This window comes from Eulemur rufifrons, chromosome 6 (genome assembly GCF_041146395.1).
Source record: "Eulemur rufifrons isolate Redbay chromosome 6, OSU_ERuf_1, whole genome shotgun sequence".
Classification (NCBI taxonomy): Eukaryota; Metazoa; Chordata; class Mammalia; order Primates; family Lemuridae; genus Eulemur; species Eulemur rufifrons.
Genome location: NC_090988.1, coordinates 50,045,859 through 50,068,890, shown reverse-complemented (window position 1 = coordinate 50,068,890; position 23,032 = coordinate 50,045,859). Strand labels below are relative to the sequence as shown.

At 37.0% G+C, this 23,032-nt stretch overlaps 1 protein-coding gene across 1 annotated transcript in view; it reads right to left on the bottom strand.

Annotated features, from left to right (window-relative positions):
• Positions 1–23,032, bottom strand: part of RSF1 (remodeling and spacing factor 1) — a 119,883-nt gene that overhangs the window by 6,873 nt on the left and 89,978 nt on the right. Inside the window, exons 8-13 of the mRNA XM_069469198.1 lie at positions 18,748–18,852; positions 17,451–17,530; positions 10,791–10,845; positions 9,362–9,471; positions 2,867–2,934; positions 1,591–1,798 (exon numbers count right to left, since the gene is read on the bottom strand). Of these exons, the coding sequence (XP_069325299.1) occupies positions 1,591–1,798; positions 2,867–2,934; positions 9,362–9,471; positions 10,791–10,845; positions 17,451–17,530; positions 18,748–18,852 (626 nt within the window). The remainder of the gene's footprint in view (positions 1–1,590; positions 1,799–2,866; positions 2,935–9,361; positions 9,472–10,790; positions 10,846–17,450; positions 17,531–18,747; positions 18,853–23,032) is intronic.

Sequence of the window (23,032 nt, the reverse complement as noted above, 5' to 3'; positions counted from 1 at the left end):
GACCTCTTGGGATGTACCCCATGTACCTTAACACACTGACTGCCACAGTAGAAAAAAATTTTTTTCCCTTGGGGCCATGGTGTTTTATTACAAAAATAGAATAACAACTTTGAAGACAAAGTGATCCCTTCTAATTCAATGAAAAATCTGTTATTTTTCATTGTTTTCTGTGTGTGAGTTATATGCAACTTGAAAAATAGTCCATGCAGGTCACAAGGTAAAGAGACATATAAGTTATTAATACATATGCTTCATGAGGCTCTGGGCTCAAAACTGTCGTGAGTTAATGTGTTAAATTCAACATGTCCAAAAGTGAACTCATTATTTCCCAACCTACTTCTCTCTTCTCTTCCCCAGCCTGATATTTGGTACCATCACCCATTGAGTAACTCAAACTAGAAACCTGGTATTGAAACCTAGGCTATTAGGAGAAATATCCAAATATTTCCCTTTTCATTTCTCACATCTAATCAATTACTAATTCCTCCTGAGTCTACCTCTTAAGAGATAATTGCTCAAACCTGATTTCTCTTCTCTTTTCAGGCTTTCATCTCACCTAAAGTATAAAATCAACTCTCCAAATAGTTGTCTAATCTCTAGTCTCATTTCCCCAAATCTATTCTCCAAATGAATGCCAGGATGAATCTTTCTGAAGCATAAATTTCACATTAGTCTAGTGTTTAAAACCCTGGTTTTTCATCATTTTCAGGTAAAGTCAAAATTCTTACGGATAACAAATAAAACACTCCACAATTTGGTTCTTTTTAATCTTTTGGCCGTATCTCCAGCAGGGCACTGTCTATGTCAGCCTCATATTCTTGCTATCCTGAGCCACAAGGAGTTTCTCAAATATTCTATAACACTGTATGGCTTACTACCTTGGACATGTGACTTCTCTGCTTGGAATGCCTTCTTTCCTCATCCTGCTTCTAATCCCAAACAGTCGGATCTGCCCAAATATCTATGCTTCAAATTTTGATCAAGCTTTACTTCTACTGTGAGGCTTTCTCTGACCTTCCTGGATTGAGCTAACTCTCCTCTGTACCCTAATTTATGCTTTACCTCTATTTTAGTAGCAGTCACGCAGAATGACTTTGTGGTTTATATGCTCGCTTCCCCCACTAATAATTTGAAAGGAGAAACTTTGCAGTATTCTTTGAATACCCACTCTGCACAGAAGCCTTTCCTGATATTCCACACTGGATGACTTCCCCCATCCCAAACCTCTATGAGTCACCAGAGAATAGTATCTAATTACTTATTTGTCACACATGACTAGGAACCCCTCATGGACCTGGTAGCAGAACAGAGGAACAGAAAAGGCTCTCAACAATGAAAGTTCAATTGCAGTTATTCAAATTTAAATGTAATTTTGAATATTAAATAACCATAAGGCTACCGTTCTGTTTTAAAGTAAGAAGGACCAAAATTAGCATTCTTGAATCTGCTTTAAATATCCTGAAAGTAAACAGAGATAGTCTACATGCATGAAGAACAAAAAACTCATCACAACATGGCCAAGCCTCTCTGCTAGCCCAGGGCTATTTAAGCTGGTATGTAGGGCTTGGGGTCTAGTGGCAGACCACGCACCCATCACTGATCTTGAATTCATCCTCACTCTCTTCTTCATCCAGGTTACTGTCACTGTCCAGATCATTTAGTCGCCGGCGTTTCTTCCTTCGAGCCGCAGCTGCCCTCTGGGGTCGTTTATTTTCTTTTCTTTCTTCATCCAAAATAGTAGAGATGTCTTTCCCACGATGACCTGTGATAGTGGAGATATCTTTTCCTCGGCCAACTCCTGAGTTTGGGATGGGTAGGGGGAGAATAACTGCTTATTAAAAGCTTCCCTTAAACTTTTAGAGACAGTCCTTATTCATGCTTAGCAGCTTCTTCATTAGATTTATTTTCTTCCTACAAATATGTAGTTTCTCACAACTTCAGCTGGCAGAGCTCTCATCAAGAGACAGTTTTAGCACTTGTTTATGCTATTGAATGGAAATTCACTATGTACAGAACCTCTAAAATTTTTATATAATTAATATACCATAATATTCACCCTTCTAAAGTGTATAATTCAGACATTTTTAGTATAGTCATAAAGTTGTGCAACCATCACCACTAATTCCAGACCATTTTGATCACCCCAAGAAACCTTGTACCTATAAGCAGTCATTCAAGAATCTCTTCTTGAAAGCTATCTTTTGAACAAGGCTTTAGAAAGAGGCCAATCAACTTTTTTAAAAACTATGTTTTCAGGACAGAAAAAGTGAGAATTCAGGAGTAAAGATGTAAATAAGGCACCAATCTCTTGAAAAGCTTGTGACTTCTTCAGTTCCTCTACAAACAGCCTATTTAATCCTTCCCAGAGTTTTCATTATAACTAAGTAGAAAGCAGAATGCTCCATATCAGAGCATTGCCTATACAGTGTTTTAATTAAATCACTTTCAAATTTTTCTATTATTTTAAAGTCCCCTATTAAAGACTATGAAATCAATAAACCGATTTTCATAGGTTAATTTAAAGCAATCATTTAGATTCTGATTATCCATAATTTTGAGACTTTGTGGTACCAAAGACAACAAAAGTAAATTTTTTAATCTATGGAGGAACATCGACGTTTCGTAACAGATCATAAAGCAAAACTACATTAAAAATACTTAGTATAATGTGAGTCTTTACACTGACACTGTGTCCACAGATTATTCTGGATCTGATACAAAGATTATTTTGGATCTGAGACAATGAACATAACTGGTGATTGTGATGTACATTGGGGAGGAGAATAAAAAATATGATCACTACCCCAATTTATGAATTAACTTGTTGGCAGAGTTACATGAAGAAGAGAGAATGACAAACACATACCTCCTCCATCAGCCTCTTTGATATCATCTTCTATAGCTTCATCAATTGCTTCATCAAACTCATCAAATCTAAAATATACACAATGATCACATTATAGTCTGTCATATTTTTGATTTTTTATATAATTTTATTTATTTTTTAAAAATATTTTTTTTTAAAGGGGAAGGGAGCAAAGAGAGGGGTTCCATTTCCCTTTTTTTTTTTTTTTTTCTTGAGACAGAGGTTCACTGTCGCCCTGGGTAGAGTGCAGTGGTGTCATCATAGCTTACTGCAACCTCAAACTCCTGGGCTCAAGCTATCCTCCTGTTTTGGCCTCCCAAGTAGCTGGGCCTATAGGTGTGTGCCACCACGCCCAGATAATTTTTCTATTTTTAGTAGAGACAGGGTCTCACTCTTGTTTAGGCTGGTCTTGAAGTCCTAGCTCAAGCAATCCTCTCACCTCAGCCTCCCAGAGTGCTAGGATTACAGGCACAAGCCACTGTGTCTGGCCTGTTTTTGATTCTTAAAGATCATCTGAGAACACAGCGAGGTGCCACCTATGAACCAGAAATCAAGCCTTCACAAGACACGAAACCTGTCAGTGCCTTGATCTTGGATTTCCTAACTACCAAAGCTGTGAAAAATAAATTTCTTTTTTTTTTTTTTTTTTTTTTTTTAGACAGAGTGTTGCTTTGTTGCCCTGGCTACTGTGAGTGCCGTGGCGTCAGCCTAGCTCACAGCAACCTCAAACTCCTGGGCTTAAGCGATCCTACTGCCTCAGCCTCCCGAGTAGCTGGGACTACAGGCATGCGCCACCATACCCAGCTAATTTTTCCTATATATTTTTAGTTGTCTGGTTAATTTCTTTCTATTTCTCAGTAGAGATGGGGTCTCGCTCTTGCTCAGGCTGGTCTCGAACTCCTGACCTCGAGCAATCCACCCGCCTCGGCCTCTCAGAGTGCTAGGATTACAGGCGTGAGCCACCGCGTCCGGCCAAAAATAAATTTCTATTGTTTATAAGCTGTCCAGTTTATGGTTATTTTGTTATAGCAGCTCAAATGGACTAAGACAGTGTCAGCAAAAATTTTTATGAAGGGCCAGATAGTAAATTTTTTAGGCTTTTCACACTATACAGTTTCTGTTGTAGTGCAAAAGCAGCCACAGACAGTATGTGAGTAAATGAACATGGCTGCGTTCCAATAAAACTTTAAGAACACTGAAATTTGAATTATATGTAATTACCATATAATTGTCACAGAATATTATTTTTCTTTTGATTCTTTCTTCAACCATTTATAAATGTAAAAACGATTTTTAGGTCACAGGCTATATAAAAACTAGCAGTGAGCTAGATTTGGCCCACAGGCCATAATTTGCTGACCTCTTATTATACAAATCATGTGCCAAAGTAAGTCAAACAAAATAATGGTTCCACAAATAATATTATTAGGACTATATTATTATTGCTATTGAAAATTATATTATTACTGAAATTCATATACAAACAGTTAAAATTTTAGAATTAGGCAAATGTGTTTTTTCTCAAAGAGCTGTTTCCCCTGACTTAAAGAAAAGGACCAAGACTAAATGATTCTTAAGATTTCCCCATAAATAAAACTCCTTTTACTTTAGGGCTCAGGTTATAAAAAAGATGAAGTAACTTGTGTAAAACTATGCTAACAATGGTAATTACTAGCCCCGTGTGGCTATTTATATTAAAATTAGTTAAAATTTAAAATTTTGTTCCTAACTGGTCATATTTCAAGTACTCAACAGTCACATATAGCTACTGGCCACCATATTGGACATCAAAGAAACACAAAATTTCTATCACCAGAGTAAATTCTATTGGAGAGGGTGAGATTAAAGGTACAAAGTACACAGTGGATTAACAACGGCATCAAGTATAAAAGCTAGAGGCTGGGTACAAAGTCCAGTGCCTGTCATCCCAGCTACTCAGGTGGCTGAGGTAATAGGATTGCTTTAGTCCAAGAGTTTGAGTCTAGCCTGAGCAACACAGCAAGAGACCCTGTCTCTTTAAAAAAAAAAAAAAAGAAAGAAAGAAAAAAAGAGAACTAAAAGCTAAATATTTTGCCTTCCATGTTGAGAATATATAATTTCAGAGGACTCACAGTTTCACGTTAACAACTCTTCTATAATGTACTTTTTAATGGTTGTGTGGTATCTCACTGATGTATTATAATTTAGTTAAAACCATTTACTTCCAACTTTCCACAATCGCTATGCTATGAAAAGCATTCTTTTAGCTGTATATTGGCTTTTCCTTAAGATAAATTCTGAGGAAATAAAAATCTGCATATGCATTTATTAGGGCAGAAGAACAGTTACAGAAAAAGCCAGATGCAAAGTTAACCAGAAATAGTATTTGTCCCCAAAGGACATGTTGTGGCTGTAAAGTGACATAACAACTTATTTCTCTGAATGACTACTTTCTTACTCACTGAGAAATTAATTTTCTAAAATCAGAAACCATCAGAAACTTCAGACATTTGAAATTATTTCAGTAAGAATGAAACATTACACTGCTGCCTGGAGGATCTAAGACATTTTTAACACAACTAAGCAGTCTTGATTTACACCCCAGATGCAGAGCTCTGGATAAAAGATTTCTAGACACATCACTCCACGGATCTACCCTAACTTCATTGTTTCCAAGGAAACAGGATCCAGTGTCCGTATTGAAGTCCAGATCTGATATACTGACCCCTTTATAGAGTCCTGCTTTGCTTTGAGCCTTTACTATTCATTTGCTTCATTTACATTTCATCGAAATGCTACCTTCTTCAAAATCTTATAGCAACTGTACTTTTTCTCTTGTTTGGTTAGATGTCCCAAAATTCCAACGTGAGATTTTGTATGTCCACACATTTGTTCCTGATATATAAACATGCATATGTGTGTGTGTACACGTGCACACACATATGTTTTGTTTTTTTTTTTTTTTTTTGGGAGAGAATCTTGCTGTCACCTGAGCTAGAGTGCCATGGTGTTAACCTAGTTCACAGCAACCTCAAACTCCTGGGCTCAAGCGATCCTCCTGCCTCAGCCTCCCAAGTAGCTGGGACTACAGCTGCATGCCACCACAGCCCAGCTAATTTTTTCTATTTTTAGTAGAGGTGGGGTCTCACTCTTGCTCAGGGTTCAGGATGGTCTTGAACTCCCTACCTCAAGAGATCCTCCTGCCTTGGCCTCCCAGGGTGCTTAGGATTACAGGCATGAGCCAACATGCCCAGTCTGTTCCTGATATTCTTACCACAAATAAAATAATTGGCTTAAAGGGCATACAAATTCTTCTTCTACAATTTATAACACAACCATGAAGTGAATTTTATCATTAAGGTTTCTTTCCTAATTGGGAAAAACAAAGTTATCTTCTTGTTCTTTTAATTTTGATTACTGAATATGGCCACATATTATTTTCATGTTTATTGGTCATATCTACTGTTCTTTTGTAAAGTACCAGTTTGTATCCTTTGCCCATTTTTCAGCAAATGTGTTCATCTTTTCTTACTGATTTGTTATTTTTATGTATTAAAGATTTTAACCTCTTTGTGACATGTTGTAATTATTTCTATCCAAAGTGTATTTCCCCTTTACCTTATGAAGGTTACCTTCCCCTTTCCCTTATGAAGGTAAAGGGGAAATGAATAAGGGTACCATCACATCTCCAGTGAGGCCTCACTCAACAACCCCTGCCCACCAAATACCCAAACAAAAACGTTATCCTGTCTAGTTCTGGTATTCAAAATAAATGCAATCTTAATTTTGCCTAAGTAATTGACCACCCAACAAAAAAAAGCTTTATTCTTGACTTCAGCAATGTTAATGTCTAAAGATATGCAAAAACCATTGGAGACTATCATGTGAAATGCTACTATATTTCCATCATGAAAACATTATACTCATTGCATTTTTTAAAATTCATAAGCCATTCCTTTTTAATTCTAATTTTATTATTAGCAAATATTCTTTTGTTAATGTTGTTATATTAGTCCTTTCAAATTTTTAGCTAATCAAGTATCGTTTCCATTATTGTCTCTGACTAAGGCATCATGCTTAAAAAGTTGCTCTTTACACTAAGAAAATAGGCCTTCCTTAAATCCTTTTGGGAAATAGGTAGAGTACAGATAAATGCATCACATAATACATCTTGGGCTAAAAAACATAGTTTACCCGAAGTTTCTATGTTACTGCCATATAATTTTGGAGCTGAAAGGGATCGTTTGCGTTAATCCACCATCACAGATGAAGCAACCAAGACCAAGGGAAATGAACCATTTAAATATATATGGCTAATAAGTGGCATACTAATTTTAGTCTTCTGACTCATAATCCAATGCTCTCTCTAGTCAACGTGGATGTCACCCTCTTTGTTAGAAGCAATAAGACATACAATTATAAACAATTATTAAATGATAGTAGTGATGAAATTCTAATAAAACAAATCTCTGCTTCTTTTAATAACCACAATTTCATCAGGACTGAAAGATAATACCATCAGTTCTGCCACAATGCTTATTTTGAAAATGCAAATTTGTTCCGGTGTGACTGATATATTATAAAACATTTCACGTATAATGTGTATTTCATATTTGCTTATATGTAATTTTATTTGTTAGAAATACTAGGTAGATACAGAAAACGGCACCTAACTGAACCAAGTTGCATAGGAATACACAAAATGCGCATAACTAAAACATCCACCAGCTTACCACATGTGTTATAAACTATAGCCATTTGCATGTGATGGTACATCTTTCTGTCCGACTTCAGATAATCCTCTTTCTACCACCACATCATAATTTATAAACTATAACCCTCCACTTCCAGAAACAAACTTCAGGTATTTTCACAATGTAAAATGCCTTATTTATTACAGTATTTACTTTTTTTTTTTTTTTGAGACAGAGTCTCACTCTGTTGCCCAGGCTAGAGTGAGTGCTGTGGCGTCAGCCTAGCTCACAGCAACCTCAAACTCCTGAGCTCAAGCAATCCTCCTGTCTCAGCCTCCCGAGTAGCTGGGACTACAGGCATGCACCACCATGCCCGGCTAATTTTTTTCTATATATATATTTAGCTGTCCATATAATTTCTTTCTATTTTTAGTAGAGATGGGGTCTCGCTCTTGCTCAGGCTGGTCTCGAACTCCTGAGCTCAAACGATCCGCCCACCTCGGCCTCCCAGAGTGCTAGGATTACAGGCGTGAGCCACCACGCCCGGCCTATATATTTCTTAACCATTTAACAAATGTCAAATGACACTGCTATTTTTTATTAAATTCCTTTTTTTTTTAAATGATTGATTGATTTGAGTTTGTGGCTCTAACCTCGTATTTCCCATAATCCATATAGATTTTTATTGTATAATTTTGCACAGCATAGTAATTTTTAGGAACATGTATTATGTTACAGCAGAACTGACTTTACATTTGCACTTTCCATCCATGAGCTTTGACTTCATATATAGAATACTTTTTATTTTTCAAAGTATTTTTTTAAAGACTAAAATAGGCACTGTTCCCATATACATAAGGGATTTTATCCTTACTGCTCCCGCTGGATTTTATGAAGTTTTAACAATAATGACAGCTGAAAACTCAACACACAGAATTCTTCCATAATCACTGATGAAAGTTTATAAACAAGAAGCAAGGTCAGGGGGTGGGGAGAAAAATTTAAAAACCAAAAACTGGTCTAAAATAATTAAAATATAATTTATTTATTATTTGAGTGAGACAGTGTGATTTGGTGGAAAGAACACTAGATTAGCAAACAATCAGAAGGTAAGGTTTTAGTTTAGCTTTGCTACTAATAAAGTCACTATGGAAAAAATATCTTTCTCTGGTATCTTTGGTGGCAGAAGGTAAACCAGATTATATTTACTGATTCTTTCACTAGGCATTCATGGAGCAGTTACTATTTGTCAGCGCTACACTATGTGTAGGTAACACAAGGCCATGTAAAACAGACATGGCCCTTACCTTACGCCTAATAGTCTTTGGGGGCAGAGAAATGTTAAACAAATCATTGTAACCACACACATCACAAATTATAAGTGCTTTCAAGGACAACAACTGGTTGCTATGAGGGCATATAATGGGGGGACTAGATCTAGAGAAGGTCAACAAGATAAAACCGGAAGAAAATTGCAGGCAAAGTAAGGGAAAATGTGGATGAGATGGAGCTGGAGAGGTAAGCAGAAATAAGACTATGCAGTGCCTTATGGACCCTGTTAAAAGCATCAATCCTTATCCCAAGCACTATAGAAATCTGACAATGTTAAGCAGAAGAGGATGACACGAGCAGATTTATGTTCGGAAAAGATCACAATGTCTGCTCTAAAATTCTATGACTCTAAAGACAGAAGTTAAAAAATATATATACAATTGCTAATAATCACTGTGATGAGAAAAACATATATGTCTGGGTCATACTGTATAACTGAAAAACATTTTAATGCGCTCTTTCACTGTAAACATTTCCATACATTCCATACCTGTAACTTATACATTTCCGTGTCCTTGTTGACCGCCTTTCAAGCAAGTTTGCTTTGGATTTTTTTGAATCTTTTTTCTTTTCTTCCTGATCTTCAGAAAAATCTGGCTCCTTTAAAAATGTAAGTATATAGGTTATTACTTATGTTCCTTGGAATTAGTAGTTTTGTAACCACCATATGTGCAGCACATGTGAAAGGTTTGAAAATGTTTGAGATGATCCTCTTAAAACTGAATAAACATGGCAACACTAAATATACAGATTAGAAAAGACTACTGGTGATCTACACTAAGTAGATACTAAATACACTAAGTATTTTAGTGATCTACACTAAAATACTTATGCTTCCGTGAGTTTATAATTAGTACTTGTTTTAAAACAATCATGATGAAGTTTTTCCATTGATATATCTTTTAAGAAATTAGGCCGGGCGCGGTGGCTCACGCCTGTAATCCTAGCACTCTGGGAGGTCGAGGTGGGCGGATAGTTTGAGCTCAGGAGTTCGAGACCAGCCTGAGCAAGAGCGAGACCCCATCTCTACTAAAAATAGAAAGAAATTATATGGACAGCTAAAAATATATATAGAAAAAATTAGCCGGGCATGGTGGCGCATGCCTGTAGTCCCAGCTACTCGGGAGGCTGAGACAGGAGGATCGCTTGATCTCAGGAGTTTGAGGTTGCTGTGAGCTAGGCTGATGCCACGGCACTCACTCTAGCCTGGGCAACAGAGTGAGACTCTGTCTCAAAAAAAAAAAAAAAAGAAATTAAATTTGACACAGAAAATATTTAACAGATATGCCAAATGAATGAAATGATGGATTTAGAACAAAGGAGTTGATGTTGAAGGAAGGTAACTTGACAGGCTATTTAATCCTGTGATTTAATTAAGCCTGAATGAAACTGCTTATGAAATGAAGAAAATTTCTTCATTTCAAATGAAAAACCATGTTACATGTACTTTTACCATGAGATATCCTTAATTATAAATTAGATTAATAAATGAAAAACAATGGTAATACTTCAAAGAAAATCAAGCTGTGAGGAAAGATACAAATTGTAGTTTTAAATAAGCCCCCAAATAGGGAATTAAAAATCAAATCTCCATGAATTATTCTTTAGTTATTTTACATAAACAGCATGTAAACAAGCTAAAAACAAATTACCTGATTTAGGGTAAAAATGATAAAACATATACTCCAAATGGATGAGCAATAAATTTACTTTGGATATGACATCTGATTTTTGAGTTATCTACACACATATAATTTCAATCATGAGGGATGATGAGTAATTTCTCTAAGGTCTTAAATTTTCATTTATAATATTGGTATATTATGTATTTAAACCCACTCACATTACATAAGGTAGGTTAAATTTTACAGCAATTATGGCAGTCTCCCATTCAAAAATACTACAAACCAGAAACTTACTTGTGGAGGAATGATGTTTTCAATACTGATACCAACATACACCAAGCGTTCTTTCCTTTAAGTGAGAAACAAACAAACATAAAATAAAAATAAGATTGCTAAAAATAAAATTGTTATGAAAATATCACTAATACAGACAATATTAAAATCATTAATACAATTTCATGGTAATAGCATAGGCTAAGTCATAGACATGTTAGAAGATTGGTATCTGTGGGGAGTGCAAAATTTCCTAGAGATATGAAAATTATACCTTTAGAAGTGATTTACACCAGTGAAATAAAACCTCTAACTGAAGTAGACAAGGAAACTTCATGAGGAGTCATGCTGTGACTTACTGTTGATACCATTAGATGGAAAGCCACATTTGATTTGACAAACTAGATAGTTCTTATGTTGGAGGAAGTTTTTAGCAATATTCTATGTGTATGCGGTTATAATCTCATGGTAATAAACATCACTATAAAAATTGTGTAAACAGAACCATGTCAAGGTCCCAGTGAATGACACTAAGAACATTCACTTCTTGATGTTGAGAAGAAAGAAAGCAATGCAGACATATGGCTCTGTACTCGCGAATGCCACAATGAAGACACCTTTAGAGTCAGGAAATGAGGGTTTGAACCACTAATGATATCGCCATAGTTTCATTTCCAAGAAACAAACCTTTGTTCATTTTAATCCAACAAATTTTATATGAAAAACAGCAGGTGCTTTCTCTGGTTTCTCAAAGTTAAGCCAATTCAACAAGGACAGCTGAGCTCTGACATGCCAGTGTACCATTCTTCCTCCCTTTATTTGTATGTCCCTTAGAGAAGGAAGTTAATGCATCCAATTGACTAGGTCCTTTAGAGTACAGCCTTTAGTGCCCTGTAAACTCTTGGCCCTGCTAACAAGAATGTCATGGTCTTTGTAGAGATAGGTCATGAAGCTATGAAATAAAAACTGATACTTAAGAAAGTAACAAAGTGATATATTAATCACAACCTGATAAAAAATATAGTACAGTTAGTAAGCTTGTAACTAAAAAAGGCAAGAACAGCACTAACTAGAATGAGTAGGGAAGACTTATGGATAAGTCAGAGCTTGAGCTACTTCTGTTATTAAATATGTTTGATATACATCTACCTGTCCTTAGAATAACCAACTTTGAAATATCAGTTTCGTCCTTTATACCTCAAAATCTCTACTCTCACTTGGCCACTATTTTTCTACCCAATTCAACTGAAAAAACATTCATTAACATTCACCATAATTAGATCAGGATTTGTGTCTGCTTGGGAATTCATAGGTAAATAAGATATTCCTCCTGCCCTCTCAATTATTTAAAAATTGACTATAGTCCATTACGAACAAGTATAATGGAAACATTAAAAAGGAATAGATTAATTTTGTCTGAAGAATTAAGAAATTTGGGAAGGATTTAAATAGATGCTAACACTTGAGCAGGCTCTTGAAGGTAGGTATGAATTGTGGTCACACCATTTTCTTGCTCAGTAATCTTGTGGAAAGATGTGTCTTGCGTTCCATCTCACTACCTAGCTCAATGATCATATTTGGCTTACCTTATCATTATATAACCACACTCCTAAAATTTCAATTTCAGGCATCCTGTTCTCTGACTTATACCAGCTCACTTTCCAGCTTGCTCCTTCTTATGCACTGATTTCAACAATTCTTTGACTCCAGTAGAACCTCTACACATTGACCTTACCCTCTTTTAAACACTATGCATCACTTCTGTCCATGTCCTTACTTTCCTCCTTACCTGGCTTAGGTGCCATGGTCCATCATTATAAATATTCCTTTGCATACACTCTTAAATTCCTTGTCTCTTTCTCTCCTTCCCTCTGTTATATTACCTGGAAAATTCCAACCCTGATTAAATCAATGCTCTGCCAGCAAAGAGCCAGTAACAGTACTCTGGAAGTACAGAGCTCTGGAGGGGGAGGTTTATAAATCACTGAGTGGGCTTCTAAAACATCGATTTCACAGCACATCACAGCTCCAGTTCTGTAGATAGTTGCTGGCTAGTCACTAAACACTCACTGACACATCCCTCTTTTCCACCAGACTATGGAGACCTCTATGGTAGAGACCACATTATATACTTCCTCATGTTGATTACACTGCCTGGCATAAAGTAGATACCCAATAAATGCTAGTTAAATGTTGAATAAATGCACAAACAAGGGAAAGATGCACTTGTACTATGACATATGGAGTAAGGCTCTAAGCTGCTAGGATGAGTGCTAGAGAAGTTATTTCAGATTTTAAAAAGATGAATGTAAATGCTCACTATAGAAAAACGGATGAAGCCAACTGGAATTTACAGTTGATAAATATTTCTTTTAGAAACACACATATTTTGCTCTTTAGGGTTCCTAAGATTCACACACACACACACACACACACACACAAATATACCCACACGCATACACCCTGGAAGCTATAAATGACAAAAGCTCTGTTGACTAGATTATTGGGGAGAATCAGCAAACACTAGCAACAGTTCAGTTACTGGCTTTGTACCAGACTGGTCTTCCTGTAACAATAACTTTGTTCTCTTTACTATGACACAATCTCACCTAGGACTTAGTATGTCATCTAAAGCCATACTTACACAGATGTCCTCTTAAAGGATGACATTTAAGTAGATTACCAAGAATAGGAAAGAAAGCAAAAGAACTAGTAAATGGGAGACCAATAATGTAAACAAATGTTGTGACACATTTTAACATAAATTTCTAAAATTTAAAGTATTTCAGAATTGCAGTGGCATATCCTATATTATATGAGGACATTGTAAAAAAATTTCCCCTAGCTTTTTCCCCATGTAAATGCTATAAGCATCACAGGCCTCCAAAGAACAAGCAGATAAATCTGAGTATCAGACAAAATTGTTAGTGCTTTATATTCTTCGCTTTTAGAAAGAATATATTCTCTTGTAAACCCTTAGTGGGGGAGCCTATTAGCTCCATACGTTGCTGAGTCAAATCAGCTTCAGGACATGGAAAAACTGTTCATTTCTAAGGACAGGCACATTTAAGAAAAGGAAAACCTAGCTTTTATTTGTGATTTAATTACATCTTGAGTTACATCTATTCCAGTGTCAAAAATAGAAACAGGAGAGACTGCACATCAGAATAGTCATCATAATTTTATACAGGATTATTCTTTATTTTTTAAAATGTCTGTGGAAGGGCCAGGCGCAGTGGCTCATGTCTGTAATTCCAGCACTTTGGTAGGCTAAGGCAGGAGGACTGCTTGGGGCCAGGAGTTAGAGACCAGCCTGGAAAACACAGTGAGATCTTCATCCCTACAAAAATAGAAAAATTAGGCAGGCCCCGTGACATGCGCCTGTAGTCTACTTGAGAGGCTGAGGAAGGAAGACTGCTTGAGCCCAGTAGTTCAAGGCTGTAGTGAGCTGTGATGGTGCTACTGCACTCCAGCCTGGGTGACAGAGTGAGACCCTGTCTCATTTAAAAATAATTTTTTTTTTTTTTTTGGCGGGGCAAGGTGGCTCACTCCTGTAATCCTAGCACTCCGGGAGGCCGAGGCAGAAGGATCACTGGAGGTCAGAAGCAAGAGTGAGATCCCATCTCTATTAAAAACAGAAAAAATTAGCCAGGCGTGGTGGCAAGCGCTTGTAGTCCTAGCTACTCAGGAGGCTGAGGCAGGAGGATCGCTTGAGCCCAGGAGTTTGAGGTTGCTGTGAGCTAGGCTGACGCCACAGCACTCTAGCCCAGACAACAGAGCCAGACTCAGTCTCAAAAAAAAACATGTTTTTTTCAAATCTTGAAAGATATTCCAAATATTTGAAACACAATTTGTTCACAGAAATAATCCAGGGTCTAGCTGGGAGCAGTGGCACATGTCTATAGTCCCAGCTACCCAGGAGGATGAAGTGGGAGAACTGCTTGGGCACAGGAGTTTGAGTCTGGGCAACATAGTGAGACACCCATCTTAGGAAAAAAAAAAAAAAAAAGAAAGAATCCAGCATTTCTAAATTCAAAGATATTTAGACAACTGATTTTTAAAAACTAAGTACTTTTATTTTCTAGTCAACATTATAAACTAACTGGCATTTAAACTAAGTAGCATCTGTTATAAGCCAGAGAGATCAAACTAAAAACCAAACTAAACCAAACCAGGCCGGGCGCGGTGGCTCACCCCTGTAATCTTAGCACTCTGGGAGAGCGAGGTGGGAGGATTCCTCGAGGTCAGGCGTTCGAGACCAGCCTGAGCAAGAGCAAGACCCCCATCTCTACTGAGAAATAGAAAGAAATTAACCAGACAACTAAAAATATATAGGAAAAATTAGCTGGGTATGGTGGTGCTTGTCTGTAGTCCCAGCTCCTTGGGAGGCTGAGGCAGTAGGATTGCTTGAGCCCAAGAGTTTGAGGTTGCTGTGAGCTAGCCTGACGCCACGGCACTCTAGCCCAGACAACAGAGTGAGAGTCTGTCTCAAAACAAACAAACAAACAAACAAACAAAAACAAAACAAAACAAAACCAAATCAAAACCTGGGTTCTGGAGGCTTAATCTATTTGTAAGGTCCCCCTTTGCATAAAGTAAAGTGGACTATGGCTGTGGTCCCCAACCCCTGATAAGCAAGCAAAGCTTCCTCTGTATTTATAGCTGCTTCCCACAACACTTGCATCACCGGCTGAGCTCTGCTTCCAGTCGGATCAGCGGCAGCATTAGACTCTCACAGGAGCACAAACCCTACTGTAAACTGTGCATGTGAGAGATCTAGGTTGCGCGTTCTTTATCAGACTCTAATGCCTGATGATCTGAGGTGGAACTGGAGCAGTGATGCTAGTGTCCGGGAGCAGCTGCAAATACACATTAGCGGAGAGGCTTGAATGCACAGAGACCATAATAGATCAATTGCTTGCAGATTCATATCAAAACCCTATCAGTGAGTGACAAGTGACAATGTAATAATAACAGCAATAAAGTGTAAAATAAATGAAATGTGCTTCCATCATCCTGAAACCATCCCCCTACTCGCACCCCCCAGGTCTGTGGAAAAACTGTCTTCTGTGAAACTGGTCCCTGGTGCCAAAAAGGATGGGATCTCCTGGATTATGGAATAAGCTCACTCACTGCCTTAACAAGGCAAGGTAAATTTGGGGGACAGGCTATGAGACAGAGAATAAAAGTTAAAGCAGAAGCAAATGAAGGTATAACACAAAGCAGGAGACACTGCCTAGATTTTCTCATACTGCCCTAGTGTACAAGTAGGCATCAAGTCTTACAGATTAATCCTCTGAAAATTCTCTCCAAAACCTCCACCTTATTATCACAATGATTACCCTAATTCAGGCTTATATGCTCTCATAGACTTGGTACTATAACAGCCCCAACTCTAATTCCTTCTTTTATTACCAGAAAATTTTTCTGAAATAAAGATCTAATTATACATTTTTTCCTTTGGTGGTTCCGCCACTTCCTACAGAGAATAAGTGAAATTCCCTAGCCTGGAAAGCTATTTACAACTTGGACTCACTCTGCTTTTTTAGAGGTATATCTCCTATCACTCTCCTACTTTATCTTTGCTCATGTTTGTGCTCTTTGTTTGAAATATCCTTTCTCTGTGTGTTCACATGTATAATCCCAATTTATCTTCCAAAGCCTTCCCTGATAATTTCAACTCCTAAGAGAACAAAAATGCTCCTCCACAAAATTCTCGTACTGTTTTTAATATACCTTGACTTTTCTATTTTATTACATCATTGGTTCACATATCTGTATTCTCAGAAAAAACGCGAGTTCCATGTAAGCAAGTGCTTTGTCTTACTCATCTTTTCTCTTCAGTTTGGTACACAGTAGATGCAAATGAATGTTTAGAAACAGATTAATCAAGGAAGATACCAATAAATATAAGCTTACTGTCTTGATTCTGAGCTCCTTTTTAAAGATTAGATTCAGGTTCAGTCTTACATCCTCAAAGAAGCCTTCTCCAACTGCTTTAGACCACAATGCAAAGGAATACTGAAAACGGAGGCATCTCTCACAGCCAATAGAACACAATTCAGCATTTAAATAGTCTAATTCGCTAGTGTTAATTTTGTCCATCCAAAGAGATGACATCGATAACTGACTGAATCATAGACCCGTTCTTACAGTTTTCTTATTATTCTCTACAATACTTAATTAGGTACATATCCTCCACAATACTTGAGCCAACATTTATTCAGAAAAGGTTCTGATAGATCAAAGGTTGGCAAACTTTTCCTGTAAAAGGACAGATATATTTCAAGCTTCGCAGGTCATAAGGTTTCTGTTACAACTACTCAATTCTACTGTTGTAGAGCAAAAGCAGCCAAAGATAATACATAAACATATGAGCAAGGCTGTGCCAAAAAATTTTTATTTATAGAGAATGAAATGTGAGTATCGTGTAATTTTCATGTGTCATGAAATATGATACTAGTTGTGACTTTCTGCCCCCCCACCCCCCGAACCATTTAAAAACATAAAAAACATTCTTAGTTAATAGGCAGTATAAAAACAAAACGCAGGCTGGATTTTGGTCCACAGGCCACAGTTTGACAATCCCTGCTTTAGATGGGTGCACTCAACTATATTATAATATAAAACAATTCTGCTACCACATTCCCAAGCAAAACCTTAACACACACATCAAAATACCTTCGTTCAGCACGTTCTTTCTTCTTTAAGGCAACATCCAAATCCTGCAACTGTTCCTCTAATTTTTCACAGAGTAATTTCTGAAGAAGCAAAATAGATGAGTGTCATTTTAACACCTTCCCACAATCATTTATCACATGCATATTAAGCTCATGGGAACTGTGCTCTGAGAGCTGATAAGGGGCCACACAATAAGTGAACAATGAAGCTTTCCTTGTGTTTAATTAAAGAGGTGCCTCAGCATCTATTAAACAGATGATGGGCACAGTATCTTTGAAACAAAGCACGTGTTAAAGAAACTTACAGCTTTGCCAAAAATAAAACCACATTATGTGCCTATCCTGCTGGCAATAGTATTTGATTCAACATATATACATAATACTGATTATAATTTAAAAAAAAATACCAAGACGTTTTTAAGGGAGAAAGTTCTATGTACAATAAAATGATGCCAATAACCATTTAAAAAAAAAATAGACACTGGTGGAAAAAATGTACACAACAATGCCACATGGTTACTAGGTCAAAACAGCCCTGAAAAATTGTAACTGATAAAGCTATGCTAAGCTACAGAAGTCCACTTGAGTGAGAAATACATACAGCCCATCATTTAAAAACACTATTATTATTTTTTAATTTTTTAGAGATGGGGGCCTCGCTCTGTTGCCTAGGCTGGTTTTGAAAGTTCTGGCCTTAACAGATCCTCCAGCCTCAGCCTTCTGAGTAGCTAAGATTATAGGTACATGGCACCACGCCCAGGTTAGCCCATCATTTTTAAGGCAAAATGAGACTGGGTTTGTAAGAGAAAAGTACTGAATGGTTGCAATAACACAGAAATATCCTGTTCTTCACCTTTTAAAGGAAATTTCGCCTGAATTAAGATAGAAGAGAAAGACAATACATGTTTCCACTAACCCCGATAACACCATCTATAAAATTACTGACAAAAAGAAGGTAGGTAGAAAAGAAAAAAGAGGATGAAACAAAGAGATAAACAACAGGAAGAAACGTATTTCTTCCCATCTGTATATCTAAATTTGGCACTCTTTGTGCTTGTAACAAATTTGGGGAAAAATAGATTACAATTTTACAAAAATTAGAGGGCTTCAGAGAATTGCTTTGGAAAAAAACAAAAGGAAAACCTAAAAGATATTAATAAAAGGTAGAAATCTAAACAGAGGTAAGCACTATTTACAAATTGCTTTGAAGAATAAAGATATTCAGTGGCTATGAAAAAGTAATGTTAATTTGAATACAAAATCAAGAGTTGAAAAACCAGAGGTGGGCTGGGTCATACATGCTGGCAAGGGGGGCAGAACCATTCTCCATCGGGGATGATCATCAGAGGAGGGCGAAGGCAGGCAGTGTGGTATCCACTGTCACAAGAATCACACAGAAGAATCTGAAATAAACCACATTAATGTCAACCTAACTACAACTAAAATTCAATGAATCTTAATGTTACAGACATCTCAATATTTCTTATTACTATACAGCAAAGGACTCTATTTGCATAACGCTAATAAAAAAAAGCTTCACAATTAGGGATATGACAGGCCAATATTTAAAAAATTTTTAAAAAGCTAAAAAAAGTCAAGCTACAAAATTTAGTGAAAAATGACAAGTCCTTCCCTGACCTATGGTGCATAGCCATAAATACTGTAACAACATATATATATATATTTTTTTGAGACAGAGTTTCGGCTCTGTTGCCCAGGCTAGAGTGCCATGGTATCAGCCTAGCTCACAGCAACCTCAAACTCCTGGGCTCAAGCAATCCTCTGGCCTCATACTCCTAAGTAGCTGGGACTACATGCTTGCACCACCATGCCCGGCTATTTTTTTTTTTCTTTCTTTCTATTTTTAGTTGTCTGGCTAATTTCTTTCTATTTTTAGTAGAGATGGGGTCTCACTCTTGCTGAGGCTAGTCTTGAACTCCTGAGCTCAAGTAATCCTCCTGCCTCGGCCTCCCAGAATGGTAGGATTACAAGCGTGAGATATCACGCCTGGCCTACCAACATATTCTTTATAACAAAGTTTTAAAGCTCAAGTATCATAAACTACCCTACCACACACAGAATTTTAAACACAGAAAATATCTATTTTAAATAGCATTTCAATTACCTACCTATAAGAAACACTCATGGTTCTTTTTATCATGTAAATTCAAATAAGGAGGGGAATGAGGTATAGAAAAGGAATGCAATTAGATTGAGGACCATCATTTTCAAATACAAAGGTTAATAACATCAATTGGTCTTAGAGTTATTTTATTGCTATCTGAGTTTAAAATGACCAAATCTCTAAAACTTAACATGATATACTCATGAATGTTTAACTTAAAGAAATTTTTTATTTTTAAATAATTTTGGACTTACAGAAGAGCTGCAAAGATAGCAACTTCACCCTGCTTTCACCAATGTTTGTATCTCAGATAATGATGGTACATTTATCAAAACTAAGAAATTAACAGCAATATATTACTAACTAAACAACAGACTTTATTCAGATTTCACAAGTTATTCCACTAATCTCCTTTTTCTGATTCTGAATCCAGGATAACCCATTGCATTTAGTCATGTCTTGCTAATCTCCTCTGATCTGTAACAGCTTCTAAGTCGGTCTTTGTTTTTTATGACTGACAATGGAAGAATATAGTCAGATATTTTTTGTAGACCAATTCAGACTGTCCTTGAATTGGAGTTTACCTGATGTGTTCTAATGACTAAACCAGGGTTATGGGTTTTGGAGAATGGAGAAGTGCCCTGCTCATCACATCCTATCAGGTGCACATGGTATCAGTGTGACTTATTACTGCTGATATTAACTTTGATCACTTGATTAAAGTAGTATCTGTTGGTTTTCTCCATTGTAAAGTTACTAGTTTTTACTTTCCATTCTCTACTCTCATGATAAGTCTAGCATACACCCAAGGGGAGGGGAATTAAGTTTTCCAGAGGTAGGAGTATTAAAGAATTTGTGGATATAAATTAAAATCACTATCATGATTAATAAATTAATAAATATTTTGGCAAGAGATATATTGAAGCTATGCAAATATCCTTTCTTTCCTTAAAGTTTTGCCCACTAGTTTCATGATTCACTGGGGATCTTGCTTGCAACAATTATTACTGTGGTGTTCTGATAATGATTTCTATTTCCTTCATGCCTTCTATATTTGTTAACTGAAATTCTGTAAAAAAAAAATATGTCCCTTCTCCCCATTTGTTTATTCAATTATTTATTTATATCAATCTGAATTAATGAATATTTATTATTTTGGTTATAATCCAAAACTATCATTATATAGTTTGTTGTTGGAATTGTTCCAGCCATGGACCCAATGGAAGTTCTTTTTTTTTTTTTTTTTTTGAGATAGAGTCTCACTCTGTTGCCCAGGCTAGAGTGAGTGCCGTGGCGTCAGCCTAGCTCACAGCAACCTCAAACTCCTGAGCTCAAGCAATCCTCCTGTGTCAGCCTCCCAAGTAGCTGGGACTACAGGCATGCGCCACCATGCCCAGCTAATTTTTTCTATATATATTTTTAGCTGTCCATATAATTTCTTTCTGTTTTTAGTAGAGATGGGGTCTCGCTCTTGCTCAGGCTGGTCTCGAACTCCTGAGCTCAAACGATCCGCCCACCTCGGCCTCCCAGAGTGCTAGGATTACAGGCGTGAGCCACCGCGCCCGGCCCCAATGGAAGTTCTTTCCAGGTTGGTTTCTATGTCCTTAGGACTTGCCTGCATCCTTTTTTTTTTTTCGTGAGACAGGGGTCTTGCTCGGTAGCCCAGGCTGGAGTGCAGCAGTGCAATCACAGGTCATTGCAACCTCCAACTCCTGGACTCAAATGATCTTCCCCACTCAGCCTCTCAAATAGCTGGGGCTATGGGCGTGAGCTACTGTGCCCAGTCTGCATCCTCTTTTTTATTCAAGTACTTCCTTACTTTCTGGGACTACTAATGTTCCAGACACATCTTGTATTTTCCCTGTCCAAACCTTAGAATCAGCCATTTCTCCAAGAAGCCTTAGTTCCTTTGTTGGAGAATGGTATTTAGAAGCCAAGATCTGGATGCTCTGAGTGCTCATTGCTACTGGAGATCACTACTTTAAGCTCTCTCAAAGGGCAGAGCTAAGAAATACATGTATATATACACATATATTAATATCTATATTTTTGTACCTATATTAAAATAAGCATGAGTTCACACTAGTATCTCCAGTTCTAATCCAGCATAATATGGTTCATTCTAGCCTTTGGCTTTGCTGACAGTAAGGACCCTGGCTCCTATTACCTACACTTTATTTATTTGCTCAACCCTAGTATACATGAAGTTTCTGAAATTCTAACCTGTGGGGAGGTGGAGAAGGCACATAGTTAAAAGTAGAAAATTATTTTCCCCTTCTCCACACAATGTACCACCCCTTGCTCCCAATATCCAGGATTCAGTACTAAGTTATTTTAGTATTATACTTCAGTTATATGATTCATTACACAGGCATATGTGGATTAACTTGGGCACCTAATTCCATTTATCATCTTGTTTTATGGTAAAATGTAATCTAAATTTCAAATAACAAAATTTCAAGTAAACTTTTAGAATTTAAGTTATTTCTGAAATGAAGATAGATTATTTCTACTCTGTAATGAAGGTAAAATCGTGGGATGAAAGGTAAAATCTCACTAAAGAGGCTGGGCATGGTGGCTCACACCTGTAATCCTAGAACTCTGGAAGGCCAAGACAGGAATATTGCTTGAGCCCAGGAGTTCGAGACCAGCCTGAGCAAGAGCGAGACCCCGTCTCTACTAAAATACAAAAATTAGCTGGGCATTGTGGTGCGTGCCTGCTCTGGAGGCTGAGGCAAGAGGATTGCTTGAGTCTAGGAGTTTGAGTTTGCAGTGAGCTACAATGACATCACTCACTCTACCCAGGGTGACAGAGTGAGAGTCTGTCTCAAAAAATCAAAACAAACAAGCTCATTAAATAAATACTTCCATGTAAGATTTCCAAGTCTCAAGTAATGATCCATTTATTTTGACTAAAGCATACGAGAAATCCCTCAGAGTTCTATATTCATTTATGAATTTATTGCTTTTCTGCTATAAGCTCAAAGGAAGACAAGGACTATGTCTTTCTAGCTCAGCATCATATCCCTACCACTTAACACATAATAGTTGCTTGATACTTTGATTTGAGCATAAGACATCCACTACCTTTGGGATCTTCAGTTTCCAGTGTCATTCTCTTTGGCACAGTAAGCAGCAATGAGATTTTCCACGTACTTAATAAAATAGATAAATAAAAATCCTGTGCATGCTCTAAAATTTTCTCCTCCTTGTTATAATTTCTGCTCACCCCCATTTTACTTCTCATTCCTCACAGCCCCTTGTTACTGACAGCTGTTGCTCCCTTAGTTAAAATGCACTCTTTTAGTTTAAAGGGACATTAGGAAATGGTAGGGAGAGAACACAAGAGTTGCATTTTTCTTGATTTAGAGAGCAGAAAAGAGTACTATCTCAAATCTATTCTTGCCCTTTCTTTGCACAAAAATTTTGACCTAACTTTCATAGCCTTGATGATAATA